This window comes from Myotis lucifugus, unplaced genomic scaffold, assembly GCF_000147115.1.
Source record: "Myotis lucifugus unplaced genomic scaffold, Myoluc2.0 scaffold_0, whole genome shotgun sequence".
NCBI lineage: Eukaryota > Metazoa > Chordata > Mammalia > Chiroptera > Vespertilionidae > Myotis > Myotis lucifugus.
In genome coordinates, this window is record NW_005871048.1 from 48,928,027 (window position 1) to 48,944,336 (window position 16,310).

The following is a 16,310-nucleotide window of genomic DNA, read 5'->3' on the forward strand; positions in this document are numbered from 1 at the left end:
GTTTTTTCAGTATCAAAGAATGAAGAGCCTCATATGCTTCGATTATTTTGTGATCTCATGTTTTCTGTAATCATTGTTCTTTGCCTTATGTTATACTGTTCTTTTTTACCAGAGGCTGTGGCCCTGAGAAAGATCACGTCTACCTGCAGTTGCACCACCTGCCCCCGGAGCAGCTCGCCATGCGCCTGCCTGGCATTTCAGAGACGGCCATGATCTTTGCGGGTGTGGACGTCACCAAGGAGCCGATCCCTGTCCTTCCCACCGTGCACTATAACATGGGTGGCATTCCCACCAACTTCAAGGGACAGGTGACTATACAGCTGGAAAGAGGATGAGACAGTGGGCCCACCTCACAGTTGTTCCTGTAGATCTTAGAGGAAAAGGCAGATGTCTTTCTCAAAAAAGTACCTGTTGTTTCATAGGCTGCACTTCCTTTAGATTGTTGTTACTGGACAGCAATACTGCGTTCACTCCTTAATAACAATTCTTGATTTATTAATCCCTTCTTAGTAAATAGTCGTACACATCATTTGCAGTTTTTTCCTATATGATCTCGTTATTTTTACAGTGACCTTGTGAATTGTGTGTTCTTTATAATGTATATGTTTGAGTGGTTTGCAGTTCACAAAGAGCTTTTCAATCAGTTGCTTTTAGTCCCTCCTCGTGTGAGGTGGGTAGGAATTATATTCTCACTTCATAGATGAGTTATAAGTTGGAAGACTGAATTACAACTCAAGTCTTCTACCTCATAGTTTAATGTTCCCAAACCCTGCCATGCTCCCTTTATCTGAATCCAAAATCAGAGAATGGGAATACAGGAGGTTAAATCAGGTGGTGGGTGAGGTTTCTGATGGGAATTAGTGTGGGATTGAAATTACAGGTGCTGCTATTTGGGGTCCTTTGACCTCAGCACAGGGTAACCTAGTATCCGGAGGCAGAGGGAGGAGACGGGGTCAGCACAGGAGGTTCCCTGCAGACAGAGATCCTGTCCTTGCTCTGACCTATAGCACAGCTGCTCCTTGCAGGGAAGGGCCTATGCAGACTGTGCTCTTACATCTGTTCCTCTTTTCCGAAGGTTCTGAGGCAAGTGAACGGCCAGGACCAGGTTGTGCCTGGCCTGTACGCTTGTGGGGAGGCCGCCTGTGCCTCGGTGCATGGTGCCAATCGTCTTGGGGCAAACTCACTCTTGGACTTGGTCGTCTTTGGCCGGGCATGTGCCTTGAGTATCGCAGAGTCCTGCAGACCCGGTATGTTTTCTTCAAGTAGCTACCCAGTTTGTTTCAGGGGCAAAAGGTTACAAAGTCAAGATCTGTAATTGAAGATTTGCTTAGTGGTCATATAGCGGTGGTCTAGTTTTCTCCCTGGAAGTGAAACAAATTCAGAAGTTTACATGGTGGCAGACTTAAGACTGGACATAGGCTGGGTGGGGGGCTTAACAGTCATGAGAGTAACATGTTCAGGCAAAAAAATTTTTTGCAGTTACTATGTTCTGCTTAGAAAAATCTCTATTAGGAAATTGTTAATTTGAGGGGAAGTTTATCACATATTACTTGCCTGCTATAAATTATTTGCTTGCAATGAAATATTTTTTATTTTTATGTTTTTTAATATATTTTATTGATTTTTTACAGAGAGAAAGGGAGAGGGATAGAGAGTTAGAAACATCAATGAGAGAGAAACATCGATCAGCTGCCTCCTGCACACCCCCTACTGGGGATGTGCCTGCAACCAAGGTACATGCCCTTGACTGGAATCGAACCTGGGACCCTTGAGTCCGCAGGTTGACGCTCTATCCACTGAGCCAAACCAGTTAGGGCGCAATGAAATATTTTAAATCATAGACATAAATGAATATGTAATTTTTTGGTACTTATAGAAAAGTAATTTAGGCCATTCTAAAAGTATAGTCTGCTAAAGGAGAAAGGGCTGACTGAATGCAAACAAAACAAAGGATGGGGTCGTGGCTCCACTTTAGTGATGAAATGGGTTTTAAGCAATGATTTCTTCCGTGTGGTAATTTTAAATATTTGCAGAGGAAAAAATACTATGTACCACTGAGAACAGGACCTTCCCAAGGGTCTGTCTTCACAGAGACACTTCCATACTCTGACCAACACAACTCCAGGCTGAAATATAGAAGCAGGGCCTTGCCTCCAGTCATTGTGTCAAAGGCAGGAATTAACCCACCTGGTCTGACCCAGATCTAGTGCTCATTTTCCTAGCAGAGAACCTGATACCAAATCTTCAAAAGCATAGCAGAAAATTTGAGGCTCACTCTTTAAAAATGAAAAACAAAAAGGAAGTTTTATAAGAATACCTTATAATTTTATATCTGGAGGATCAATGCACACTTTTAAAAATGTTTTTAAACTCGGCAATAGAAAGGAACAAGCTACCCATACATTCAACAATATTGATGAATCTCAAATGTATTAGGCTCTATGATCTAGACCAGAGATGGCGAACCTATGACATGTGTGTCAGAGGTGACACGTGAACTCATTTTTTTGGTTGATTTTTCTTTGTTAAATGGCATTTAAATACATAAAATAAATATCAAAAATATAAGTCTTTGTTTTACTATGGTTGCAATATCAAAAAATTTCTATATGTGACATGGCACCAGAGTTAAGTTAGGGTTTTTCAAAATGCTGACACGCCAAGCTCAAAAGGTTCGCCATCACTGATCTAGACTCAAAAGACTACATTTGTATGATTCTATATATATGACATTCTCAAAAGTGGTTGCCAGGGACTATATCCTGCTTGTGGTTGTGGGTCAGGCTATGTAACTCTTTGCCCAAACTTAAAAAATCTACACAAAAACTGGTATTGTACTTTAATTATACTTTACTTTTTAAAGTGCAAAAAGGAAAGGAGAGAATGTTTGCACCACTACTTCCCTCAAAATATTTTATAAGTACCGCGCGCTAACCGATTGCGCCACTGGAGCTCCTCTCAAAATATTTTAAAAATTAAAGTTTTCAAACCCTATTCTGTATCCTGATTATGGTGGTTACAGGAATCTGTATGCTTATTAAAATGTGTAGAACTATGCACCTAAAGAAAAAAAAGTCAATTTTACTAAATGACAATTTTTTAAAACATAAACAAAAGCAAACCAGAATAGCAGCCTGCCTAGAAGAGCTCAGGAAGATCAGAGAGGCCAGTGCCCTGCTTTATTTGCAGACCTTTGTCTCCTGTGTGTATTACATGCTGAAGAAAATACATTTAAAAGCGTCATCCCAAAAAAGCCCTAAAATTCCTCAAAACATTATCTTCTCAGAAATTCGAGAACAGCAGACCTTGCGGTATCGGTTAGGTACGTGGGTACAAGGGTCAGGATTAGCAGGAAATATAAACACAGCTGGCCAGGCCTGTTGGAAGGAGGTTGGCAGATTTGCAGAGAACCACCATTCTGAAGGATGCCATTTTTCCCCAAAACAGAATAATGGTGCAAAGTTTTAAATGATGGTTTATCTTTTGTGCATTCAAAAATTACTTATTGGACACCTACTCTTTGCCAGGCATTTTATCTTTATGTTTACTTTTTGACCCCAAGTCAACAGAACCTCAGGTATAGGGTGGTCAGGTAGAGTTTCAGGTGCATTTTCCAAACTCCCTAAAAGGTTAAAATACACATTTGGTGTCATTAAATTTGTCTGTTTTTCAGAAGTTAAATTCTAGCCTTTTTATTCTTTAGGAGATAAAGTTCCCCCTATTAAAGCAAATGCTGGGGAAGAATCTGTCATGAATCTTGACAAGTTGAGATTTGCTGATGGAAGCATAAGAACATCGGAGCTACGACTCAACATGCAGAAGGTAAGAATCTGCACACACACTGCAGTAAGCAGACCAGCCGCATTGACAGCCCTGCACTGGGGTTTGGGGTAAGTAGCAGAAGGACATACTTTTTGCTGTATCAAGTAGAAGTACAAAAGAGATCAAATAAGATAGAAGTGTATGTCTTTCTACATAGAATGCCAAGGGCAGTAATAGCGACTGCAGCATCAGGGAACTCAGCCTTCTCTTGTATGCTCCAGGATGCTTGCGTGTGGGCTTCCTTCCTCACATCATCTCTGGCCATCCTGTATACGTCACAGCCTGAAGGAGGAGGGCCAGTGGAAGGTCCAACTCAGTTCACAGCTGGACACTTCCTTTTAGCAGGCTTCCTGAAAGCCCAGCATATCTCATTGCTAATAAATTAATCTCATCATCACACCTAGCTTTCAGCAGTTCTGGGAACTGTCTTTATACTGGACCACTGATGGCTGTAAATAAAATCAGGAAGAGGTGTGCACAGATCGAAGATGGAAACTGTAGTCTGTGCATTGATTACTGTTAGAGTATTTACCTTCTAGATCAGCATGTCTGGTGGAACATTCTGTGAGGGTGGAAACATTCCATATCTTTAACCACATGTGACTATAGAGCATATGAAATATAGCCAGTCTAAGGAACTAAATTTTAAATGGATCTAATTTTAATTTAATGTAAGTAGGTACATGTGGTTAGTAGTTACTGTATTGGATAACACAGATTTAGATCAGTAAAAAATAACATTTTTGTTGATCCAATTCTTCTAGTACAGGGATTCTTGGTCTATGAATGAACTCTCTGTCCACTTGAAATTATTTGCAAGAATTTCTGTATAGAGATACTTTCTGAAAAGAAGCCCTTACTTTAGTCATATTCTGGAAAGGGTCCAGTGGCATATACACACAGATACCACCAAAAGAAAAAAAAGTTGCATATAACCATGCAGCTTCCGTCTTCAGGTGAAACTGGGCTTCAAGAAGGTTTCACGGACTGGTAAGGAAAATAGCGTGAGTGAGGGAACAGAAGTATGTTTATGGAAAACCAGTCAAGTGATCCTCTGCAGGACTTCTGTAGGGTGCTGATATCAGGGATAGGGGCCCAGCTAGGACAGATGTGCCATTGTGTTATATAGGTAATGGCAATGGCAAATCCATGAGAGACTTTGAAATAGGAAGCACTCTTCCCACCAAAGAAGGCATGTACTGGTATCTACTGTGAGCCAGGCAGTGTTCTAGATGCCAGAGTCGGAATTGAACAAAACACAAAAATTCCTGCCCTGGTGGAATTTACATTTGAGTGGGGGGTCGGGGGCAGGGGCAGGGAGTAATTTTTTTGCTGATTCCAACTTATACAATAAGAAACAAAAAGGAAATTAGCTAAGTATTGAAGAGATATGATTACCTAAGAATTCCAAGAGAATAAACTGAAAAACTAATAAAAACAATGCAAGAATGAAATAATGTGTCTGGATAGAAGATTTGTTTACAAAAATCAGTAGCTTTCCAAGATGCCAACAATAATCCATTCAAAAGTTAGTATCTTATTCACAGTACAGCCAAAAGAGTTTAAAATACCTTGAATAAACTTAACCTTTATTTTTAATTTTTTAAATATATATTTTTATTGATTTCAGAGAGGAAGAGAGAAGAAGAGAGATAGAAACATCAAGGATGAGAGAATCATTGATTGGCTGCCTCCTGCACACACCCTACTGGGGATCGGTCGCAGCCCAGGCATGTGCCCTGACTGAGAATCAAACCTGGGACCCTTCAGTCCGCAGGCCGATGCTCTATCTACTCAGCCAAACCAGATAGGGCTAAACCTAACCTTTTTACTCTATGTAAAAGGGGTGTGAAAAAATAGGACTACTGAGAACATAAAGAACGTATTAACTAATATTTACTAGATTCTAAGACAGTTTTTTTCCATTTGCTCTTCCTGAAGAACCGTGACATTGATGGTGTACATTATAATCTTACATTGATGCATCATTCTAAGGAAGTAGGTGAGATGCCTATTAAATGGAATTAAATTATAAAGCTACATTACTTTGACAGTGGTAGAGGAAGAGACAGCTAGTCAGTAGAACAAAATCAAGTCCAGAAATAGGCCTCTCAGTACATGCGGGGATTTAGCATATGATAAAGGGGTTTTTCAAGAGTGATGAAAGGTCATTCTGTAAATGATAGGAAACAGAATGATAGAAAATGATAGGAAACAAAATGATGAGATTCTAGTTCTCATCATGCCTAAAATAATTTTCAAGTTTATTTCATATCACATTTCTTATGAGCATAAACGGTAACACTCTAAAGGTATTTAATATATGAGGAGCTTCTACAGAATAACCAACAGAGCAAGCAGTGAGGGTTCCCAGGCCTCTCTGTGATCTACCACCTCAGCACTCACTGCTAACCACCTCATTATCTCAGCAATTCTTCGTTTGTTTCACCAAAGGGGTGCCTACTGGCTCTTGTAACATTTAACACCAAGCCTTGTGAGTGGGGTGAGGTGTTCTATAGCCCTCATGGAGCTGCTGTCTCCTCTGATACTCAAGGATAGAGAGCTTATGTCCTTTCTGCCACTATGTATTAAAAGCTTTAATCAAAACTTTAACAGCCATCTATGATCAAAACTCTCAACAAAGTGGGTATAGAAAGAACATATCTCAACATAGTAAAGGCCATAAGTGACAAGCCCATAGCTTACATTATACTTAACAGTGAAAGGCTGAAAACTTTTCCTCTAAGATCATGAACAAGACAAGGACACCTACTCTCACCAGTTTTATTCAATATAGTATTAGAAGTTCTAGCCAGAGCAGTAAGTCAAGAAAAAGAACTAAAATATGTCTAAATTAGAGAAGAAGTAAAACTCACTATTTGCAGATGACATGATACTGTATATAGAAAACCCTAAAGTGTCCACCAAAAAAAACCTACTAGAACCAATAAATAAATTCACTCAAGTTGCAGGATACAAAATCAAATACAAAAATCTATTGCGTTCTATATACTAATAATGAGCTATCAGAGAAATTTAAAAATAATCCAATTTACATTTGCAGCAAAAAGAACAAAATACATAGGAATAAATGTAACCAAGGAAATGAAAAATCTGTATACTGAAAACTATAACACACTGATGAAAGAAAATGAAGAAGGCCTGGCTGGTGTGCCTCAGTGGTTGAACATCAAACCATGAACCAGGAGGTCACAGTTTGATTCCATTCAAGACACATGCCAGTGTTGTGGGCTCGATCCCCAGTAGGGGGCGTGCAGGGGTACCTGATCAAAGATTCTCTCATCATTTATGTTTCTCCCTCTCTCTTCCTCTCTAAAATCAATAGAAAAATATATTTTTTTTAAAACTGAAGAAGACAAATAAATGGAAAGAGATTCTGTGCTTATGAATTGTAAGAATTAATGTTAAGTTGTCCATACTGCTCAAAGCAATCTTCAGATTCAGTGCAATCCCTATCAAAATTCCAATGGCATTTTTCATTTAAAACTAATCTTACAATTTGTATGGAACCACAAAAGATCCCAAATAGCCACAGTCATGAGAAGAAAGAACAAAGCTGGATGCATAGCACTCTCTGATTTCAAACTATATTACAAAGCTACAGTAATCAAAGCAGTATGTATGGTATTGGCATAAAAACAGACGTATAGATCACTGGAACAGAATAGAGAGACCACAAACCCATGCATGTGTGGCCAATAAATTTATTGCAAAGGAGCCAAGATTTTACAATGGGGAAAGGACAGTCTCTTCAATAAATGATATTGGGAAAATTGGACAGCCACAAGCAAAAGAATGAAACTAAACCACTATCTTACATGGTTCACAAAAATTAACTCAAAATTAATTAAAGACTTGAATGTAAGACTTTACCGTAAAGCTCCTAGAAGAAAACAGGAGTGAGCTCCTTGACATTGATCTGGTTGAAGTTTTTTGGGGCCTGGCAGCTAAAGTATAAATAACAAGTAGGACTACATCAAACGAAAAAGCTTCTGCACAGGAAAGGGAAACACCAACAAAATTTTGAAAAGACAACCTATGGAATGTAAGAAAACACTTGCAAATCATATATCTAATGGACTAATATATGAAATATATAACGAACTCATACAACTTAATAGCAAAAAAAAAAATCTAATTTAAAATTGGGCAGAGAATCTTAATAGACATTTTTCCAAAGAAGACATACAAATGGCCAACAGGTACATGAAAAGATGCAAATCAAAACCACAATAGGATAGTGCCTCACCTGTCAGAAGGGCTGTTACCAAAAAGAAGTAGGTGTTGGCGAGAATGTGGAAAAAGGGAATCCTCGTGCCCTGTTGGTAGGAATGTAAATAATTGGTGCAGCCACTATGAAAGAGTATGGAGGTGCCTCAAAAAGTTAAAATGGAACTATTGATTCAGCAATTTCACTTCTAGGTATTTATCCAAAGAAAAACACTAACTCAAAAAGATACATGCTCTCGTGTGTTCACTGCAACACCATTTACAATTGCCAAATCATGGCAACATTGACAGATAAATGTTTAAAGATGTGGCACATATGTACAGTGGAATATTATTCAGCCATAAAAAAGTAGGAACTTTTGCCATGTGCAACAAGATGGATGAACCTGGAGGGAAATTATGCTAAGTGAAGTAAGTCAGAGAAAGACAATTACCATTTCTCTCATGCGGAATCGTGAGTGAGTCCTGGGGATGTGATGTGCAGCATGGTAACTAGCTAATAACACTATCGCACATTTGAAAGTTGCTGAGAGGGTATCTCACAAAGTTTCATTTTAAAGTTCAGAGTAATAACCAGTCTGAATTTCCTAGTTTTTCTACTTAATTTACATAAATATTTTACAGAAAATGAAATGCACAAGAGGAAAATCTGAAGGTTTAGCAGTTTTGATATGGCTTCTTTGTTTGATATCCTGATGATATTTTGTGTTCCAGTCGATGCAGAATCATGCCGCAGTGTTCCGTGTGGGCAGTGTGTTACAGGAGGGCTGTGAGAAAATCAGCCAGCTCTACGGGGAGCTAAAACATCTGAAGACGTTTGACAGAGGTGAGCAGTTCCCAGGCCCCTGCACATAGTTGGGGTGCAGGATTCCCATTCAGTGGTGATTTAGCCTCATCCTGGCGGTCTCTCATGGGTGGCTTTTGTGTCCCCAGGAATGGTCTGGAACACAGACCTGCTGGAGACCTTGGAGCTGCAGAACCTGATGCTCTGTGCACTTCAGACCATTTATGGAGCAGAGGCCCGGAAGGAGTCACGTGGTGCTCATGCTCGGGAAGATTACAAGGTGCGCCTTCGTGACACACTCATGTGCACCACATGTCCTCCCCATGGGCATCCCTGACTGACCCTGCAATTTCTCCACGTTTACTCCATTTTGAGTAAAGTCAGAGAAGTAAACTGAGAAACATGCTTTTCTTTCCTCCTGGTAACTTCCATAGCTGTGTTCTCAAGGTATTTGTACCACAGGACTTTTTTCTGGCTTTGAGTCAGTATCTCTTGCTACTAACTGTGGCATCTCTAAGCAGAGTGCAGTTTTCCTCATTAGGGCGAAGGGTAGGCTGCAGCTCGAGTACTGTGACCAGAAAATGCTACCTTAGTGATTTAAAAAGATGAATAAATCATCATTTTGGGCCTGTGATTATGGGTCCTTGGCTTGGGGCCACAGCATTTTTAAAGAAGCTGGTTCTGCAGAGCACACTTGTCAGATTCTGCCAGAAAGAGCACTCAGCTTATGAGAGCAAAAAATTGTGGGCGGAGGAGCTTGGGGCAAGTGCCATTTAAGGATGAACAATATCAGCAAGCCGTGGGCCAGTTTCCCCAGACAGGCACACAGACTCTTGTCTAGGACAGTGTTTGGGCTGCTGATAGCCTACCAGTCTACCCAAAGTAAAGAGGATCTCTTTTTTTAAAAAATATATCTTTATTGATTTTAGAGAGGAAGGGAGAGGGAGAAAGAGACAGAAACATCAGTGATATCAGAGAATCATTGATCGGCTGCCTCCTGCACACACCCCACTAGGGATTGAGCCCACAACCCATGCATGTGCCCTGACCAGGAATCAAATTGTGACCTCCTGGTTCATGGGTTGACATTCAACCACTGAGCCACACCGGCCCAGCAAGAGGATCTTGATTTATTGAGAATCTGACTGATTCTGTACTGATTGGGGCTGGATTAAATTTGCTGTTTACATGATGTGAAGTAAGAGATTGGTAAGCACATTCATCATGTGTACGGGAGAACTGGAAGCTTCTCCAGGCTGTGGATTGGCAGTTCTTGTTGCAATGAAGTCTTCATTTCATTTAGTCAGCACGTAGAACCCACTCACCCCAGGAGAGCAAGTCTTGTCCTTATGTGTTTAGAAGTAAGACATTGTGCTATGGCTCGCTTGCCCCTAAGTAAAAGGTCTTGCCTCTGCCCACCCCCACACTTCCCCACCCCGAAGAAATAACAAGTGTTTGGATCTTTGGGGTTTTATATAAAGAAGCTCTTATATGGCCTATCCATTACTATGTGCTTAATAGCTTCTCTTTAGGAGATTTTGAAAATTTTAATATAATTTGCTAAGATTGAAACATTTAAATTAAAAAGGCTGAAAGAAGGTGAAATCTCCCAGAGTACAGAGCAAAAAGATAAAGTTTTTGATAAATGTTTAAGTGCATAAAAGCACATAAACTGAACTCTGGACCCTCCCTGCTGCAGAAGCCCACTGCCCAGCTGTGTGGCCTGACCGCAGGGATCTTGACTTCGTCAGGACTTGGGCTGTGGTGGAAATGGAATAAGTAAAGTGGGGTTCTGGGTTGAGCTGGTACCAAATGAGGGGCTTACCAGTAACTGAGGCTGATGGCTGATAAATGGCGGGCACATCTCGTTTCTCCATTCCCGTGTCTGATACTTAGGTGCACTGTGTTACATGTTCTTTTAGATGAGATGTACACAAGTGGTTTTCATTGTAGAGGGGCAGACCTGGGATAGAACATGACTAGGAAGGTCCTAGCTGTCTGAACAAGGTCTGCTTGGGACAGTGGGACCTCCTTGTTGAGTGGGATGTGGGGTTCATATTAGATCCATCTCTCATGTATCAGTTTAATGAGTTTGCCATGTTTTGTGGTTATTGCTCTGTTAGAGTAGTAAGGAATTTGGAATGTAATTGTCAATGCTTTCTGAAATATATTTCCTTTCTTGGCCTCAGGACCGGGTTGATGAATATGATTATTCCAAGCCCATCCAGGGGCAGCAGAAGAAGCCATTTGAGCAGCACTGGAGGAAGCACACCCTTTCCTATGTTGATGTTGGGACTGGGAAGGTAGGTGGAGAATGTGGTTTGCTCATATGTGCAGTGACACATGCATTTAATGAACTGGGAGAAGCACCGTGGGTTTAAATGGACTGCTGATAGATTTGAGACACCACTGAAAACAGAACTCCGCATCATTCAGCAGGACTGGTCTTCCACACATTGCCAATGGTCAGGGAGTAAGCCCCGATGACTCGGTGGCAGGGTCTGAAATGGTGAAACCTGAGCCCATGGAGAGTGGGGGCTGGGAAAGGAAAACACCCCTCACCGCTTCCCCTCCATTGGCTGGACCACCTGGAAGCAGCTTCAGGGAAGCCCAGGGGATTCAGGGAGCAAGCAGATGGGGTGAGCCAGCTGAGATTGCAATAGAAGCTTCTGGTCTTACCCATTGGGCATTTTTGTCACCGTTAAGATAGAAATTAAGATACAAAGTGGCCGAAACTGGTTTGGCTCAGTGGATAGAGTGTCGGCCTGCGGACTGAAGGGTCCCAGGTTTAATTCCGGTCAAGGGCATGTGCCTGGGTTGCGGGCACATCCTCAGTAGGAGATGTGCAGGAGGCAGCTGATTGATGTTTCTCTCTCATCGATGTTTCTGACTCTCTATCTCTCTCCCTTCCTCTCTGTAAAAAAACAATAAAATATATTTTTAAAAAAAAAGATACAAAGTGTTTACCCCTAAGCTTTTTTTTTTTTTAATCTGTTTTTATTGATTTCGAAGAGAGGGAGAGAGAGAGATAAAAACATCAATGATGAGAGAGAATCATTGATTGGCTGCCTCCTGCATCCCCCCTACTGGAGATTGAGCCGCAACCCAGGCATGTGCCCTTGACTGTAATTGAACCTGGGACCCTTCAGTCCACAGCCGAAGCTCTATCCACTGAGCCCAACCAACTAGGACTACACCTAAGCTTTTAATAGCTTGTAAGCATAGTCTTGATCCTTTATCTGGGTCTACAGAAATTAAGTTGTGTTTTGTGGTCATCATTTAATATAGAGTGCCTACACCCAGGTGGCTTAATTGTTTGGAGCATTGTTCTGTACTCCAAAAGGTTTCAGGTTTGATTCCCCGTCAGGTGCATGTGGGAGGCAACTGATCAGTGTTCTCCCTCTCCCTTTCTCTCGTTTCTCTCTCTCTCTCTCTCTCTCTCTCTCTCCCCACCCCCCCCCTTCCTCTCTCCCTTCCTCTCTCTAAAATCAATAAACATGTCCTCAGGTGAGGATTAAATATATGCATATATATAGAGCCCACTATGACTGTTTAATCTGGGCAGTCATTTTCATAATTTTTCATGAAGGCTATTTTCTGACTATATAGGAAGAAGTCAGACTTCCCTCTCCCAGTACAACCCTATTTTTTAAAAATATGTTTTATTGGTTTTTGAGAGGGAGGGAGGGAGGGAAGGAGAGAGAGAGAGAAACATTGATTGCTGGCCTCCTGCACGCACCTTGCCTGGGCACAGAACCCACAACTTGGGCATGTGCTTTGATTGGGGAATCGAACCAGTGACCTTTCTGTGCAACTGAGCCACACTGGCCAGGGCTGTTTGGGGTTTTGATGATTATAAAAGAAATACATGCTCATGTTAGAAAGTACAAGAAGAATAAAGAAAATTGACATTTACAAGTTCACCAATTAGAAATATTGTAATTTTGAAATATTTCCTTCATTTTGTGAATGTGTACAATTTTTTCCTTATGTGTGTATATGTAAATATTCACTTGCAAGTAGAATACAATGGAAGTAAATACACAGTGTAAAGATACTTTAAGTATGACAGCATATCGAGGATTTTATCTAAGTGCCTGCATATTTGTCTGCAATCTACTTTTATGGTTAATTTTTCAAGAGCATATGATAGTGCTGTTAGTACAGTTTTGTGCCTTAACTTACCACCGACTCTTCTGTTTAAGGTTTCTCTGAAATACAGACCTGTAATCGACAAAACTTTAAATGAGTCTGACTGCGCCACAGTCCCCCCAGCCATTCGTTCCTACTGATGAGACCGGAGTTGACCCGCTTTTGTAATTATGTATAATAAATAGCTCACAGACATGCTTAAATAAAATTCTGTACTCTAGTGAATAAGGAGTGCCATCTCAATAAAGATCAGTGGCTTGCCAGTAATCAAAGCCACAATGAATAACTTTGTGTGTGAAGTCGTTTTTCTTTGACAGTTTCTTTGAGGTGGAGTCCTAGGTGTAGAATTGCTGAGTCACCTTTTGTCAAATTCCCTTTCTTAGGGCTGTGGCACAGTGTTTGGACAGGTTCAAGCCTCGGACTAATGAGAAGGCACAGTCCTCTCGTGGCAAAGCCACGTGCAAGTCCTAGCTTGGAGGGCAAAGACCTCCCAGCACAATTATAGCCAAAGGCTATAGTTGTAAGCTTGACCTTATGGTCCGAACCTGTGGTCCCACATGGCTGAGTGATATAGGCTGCGAAAGGTGCAGCAAGGAAACAAAGCTTGATCAGGTGCAAGTAATTGAGTAGATTCAAAATGCGTGAGAACGTTGTAACCACGCCCTTACTTTGCCTCCTGGAATCTGGCTATAAAATAAAGACGGCTTTCAGGCTGTGGTGCTGTCGCTAGCTCTCCATCAGAGAGGACAGCGTCCCACCCAGACCCAGCTTTATTCTCTTGTCTGTCTTTTCTCAATCCCTCACCGCCCCCTCTCAGGTTCACCAAACCTGGCTGTGCTGGCTTGGCACAGTTAACGAGAAAGGAGACTGGCGTGTTTCATGGGTTGAGGGCTGCATCCAAGGTGCCAGAACTCCTGGCCCTGCTCCATGCCACACTTCTACCACCAGAGAGAGCCCTCAGCAGAGTTGCAGGTTCTTTCAGCAAGAAGCTAAGGGCTGAGTGCTGAGGGACAGCATCAAGTGTCTGCAACCCAACTGCAAATCCAGCTGGGACAGTCACACAGAGGAGAACATTATTTCAAGGTTCATTGAGTCTACAATTTTAGTAAATTAATCTAACTACAATAGAGCCACTAAGAAATCCTAAATTTCAATCAGTAATCTCATTATTGGTAGTAATGTTGGTATTTATCTTTTGAAATTGCATAGTGTGGGTTAAAGCTCATAACTAATGTTAATGTTAAAACTAAATTTTTTTTTAAGAAAGAAAATGTTCAAAAACAGGTGAAAACCCTGTAATACTAAATTTGGCACAGAAATAAGTGTCAACTCATCCTTTTCTTTGTTCTTTTAAAAAATATACATTTCCTAGCTCTGCCCTAGTAACAGTGGACACCCCAAGCACCTGGATTGTGACCTGCTTATCATATCCCACTGAAAGAAACCAGGGCTCCTTGAAGAATTGCTGGTTCCTGGAATGGGGAGCGGAGGGCAGTTGCAACATGAGCCTAAAATGTTTTTTTGATTCAGAGAGCCAGGACACCATCAAAGACTGCCGGAACCATGTCAGGTGCCTGGGAGCTAGCCAACAATAATGATCACATCTGATTGAACATACTAAAAACAATGTATAATAGTTTAAAAATAAAACTGAACATACACTGAACATACTAAAAACAATGTATAATAGTTTAAAAATAAAAACAGCCAAAACCAACCAAACAAAAACATAATTGTCACTCTTGGAAGTAACTAGGGCACTGACTCCTAACACTGAAAATGGACAATTAAAGGAAAATGAACAATTATCCTGCCTTTTCTCTATAAACTGCATGCAATCCAGAATAACCTAGTTGATTAGGGAAAGTTCTTTACAGAGGATTTCCTGTAAATAAAAGGAATGATAGGATTTGAACATCGCCACTTTGCAATCCCTGATACAGTGGTTCTGGAACTTGAGTGTGCATCAGAATCACATTGAGGGGTCGTTAGCCCCCCAGAACTTCAGTAGATCCTGCATTTCTAACATGTCCAAGGACCACACTTTGAAAACCACCTTCACAGAATGATGTGGTCCAACAAACATGAAGGAGGTAATTGAGAGGAGATTAAAAATGGTGGCGGAGTAACTGGATGCTACACAGACATGTTCCCAGGACCAAACTGGAATTACAACTAAAATACAAAAAAACCCAAACACATCCTGAATAATCAACTGAAGACTAGCTGGAGAGAACCCTGATAACCAAGGCCAGAAAGTGGAGACCACATAGAGACTGGTAGGAAGGACAGAGGCAGGAAAGGCTGGCTGGGAACCCATAGATACCTGAAGTTCCAGGGAAGAGCGATCTCAGCTGTGGGGGGCTGCCACTGAGAACTCTTGGGTCTAATCCTCCAAGCTGGGCCCCCAAGCAGAGAGCACCAGAACTGAGAAAGGTGCCCAAATAACATCTGGCTGTGATAAGCAGCAGGGTTGCTGTCTGCCAGAGAAAGTAGGCTGGGAAATGCAGGCACCCTTTGAAAGGGCCAACACACAAAGTTCCATGTTCAGCCACTCACCTTGTGCTCTGGCAGAGGGAGGGTAGAGTGGACTGGAGCTATGTGAGCAGAAGCCAGGGTGGGGGCTCTGGTGTTGAAGCTCAGAAAGCAGACACCTCAGTTTCCTGTGCTGAGTCATTCCCTCATGCTGTGGAGGTCATCTTTCTCACGAAGATATTTGCTATCCAATCGGTTTTGCTTGGGGGGAAGACTGTTGACCCACCCTATTGGAAAACACCTTGCCCCACAGTGTGGAGTTTCTGAGGCCCATTAAGAGACTGAGAATAACAATTAGCCTCCAGGCAGAAGCAATTGCTTCACCTTGTTGACAAAACTCACCATACCTGGGGTTGACTGCCTGAAGACTACTCAAAATAGAATCCAATCAATCTGCAGACAGAGGCAGCCACTGAAGTTCTTGAGTCTTTGCCTGATCTAATTAGAAACAGCGTTTGACACTGTCGTGTACTAGAGGTTGAGAGGCATAGCAGATCTTCCTAATACACAGTCACAAATCCGAAGAGCCAAAATGAGGAGACCAAAAAAAAAACACAAGTGAAAGAACAAGAGAATTCTCCAGAAGAAATAAATGGAGTTAAGAAATTTATCTGACATGGAGTTCAGAATAATCTTGGTAAAGATGCTCAATAGCATGAGAAAAGATACAGTAAATCTGAAAATGGAAATAATGAACAAGATAGCATAAACAAAGAACACATTGGGAGGAATACACAGTATATTAGGGGAAACTGAGGGTCAGATC

The 16,310-nt window shown here is 41.3% G+C and overlaps 1 protein-coding gene across 2 annotated transcripts in view; it reads left to right on the forward strand.

Annotated features, from left to right (window-relative positions):
* SDHA (succinate dehydrogenase complex flavoprotein subunit A) overlaps positions 1-13,295 on the forward strand; it is a 28,618-nt gene extending 15,323 nt beyond the window's left edge. For both annotated transcript variants that reach the window (XM_006081433.3, XM_023751736.1), the window contains exons 9-15: positions 113-308; positions 1,076-1,247; positions 3,704-3,822; positions 8,788-8,899; positions 9,007-9,137; positions 11,047-11,160; positions 13,063-13,295. In XM_006081433.3, coding sequence (XP_006081495.1) covers positions 113-308; positions 1,076-1,247; positions 3,704-3,822; positions 8,788-8,899; positions 9,007-9,137; positions 11,047-11,160; positions 13,063-13,149 — 931 coding nt within the window. In that variant the 3' untranslated portion in view covers positions 13,150-13,295. The remainder of the gene's footprint in view (positions 1-112; positions 309-1,075; positions 1,248-3,703; positions 3,823-8,787; positions 8,900-9,006; positions 9,138-11,046; positions 11,161-13,062) is intronic.
* Positions 13,296-16,310: the final 3,015 nt, after the last annotated feature.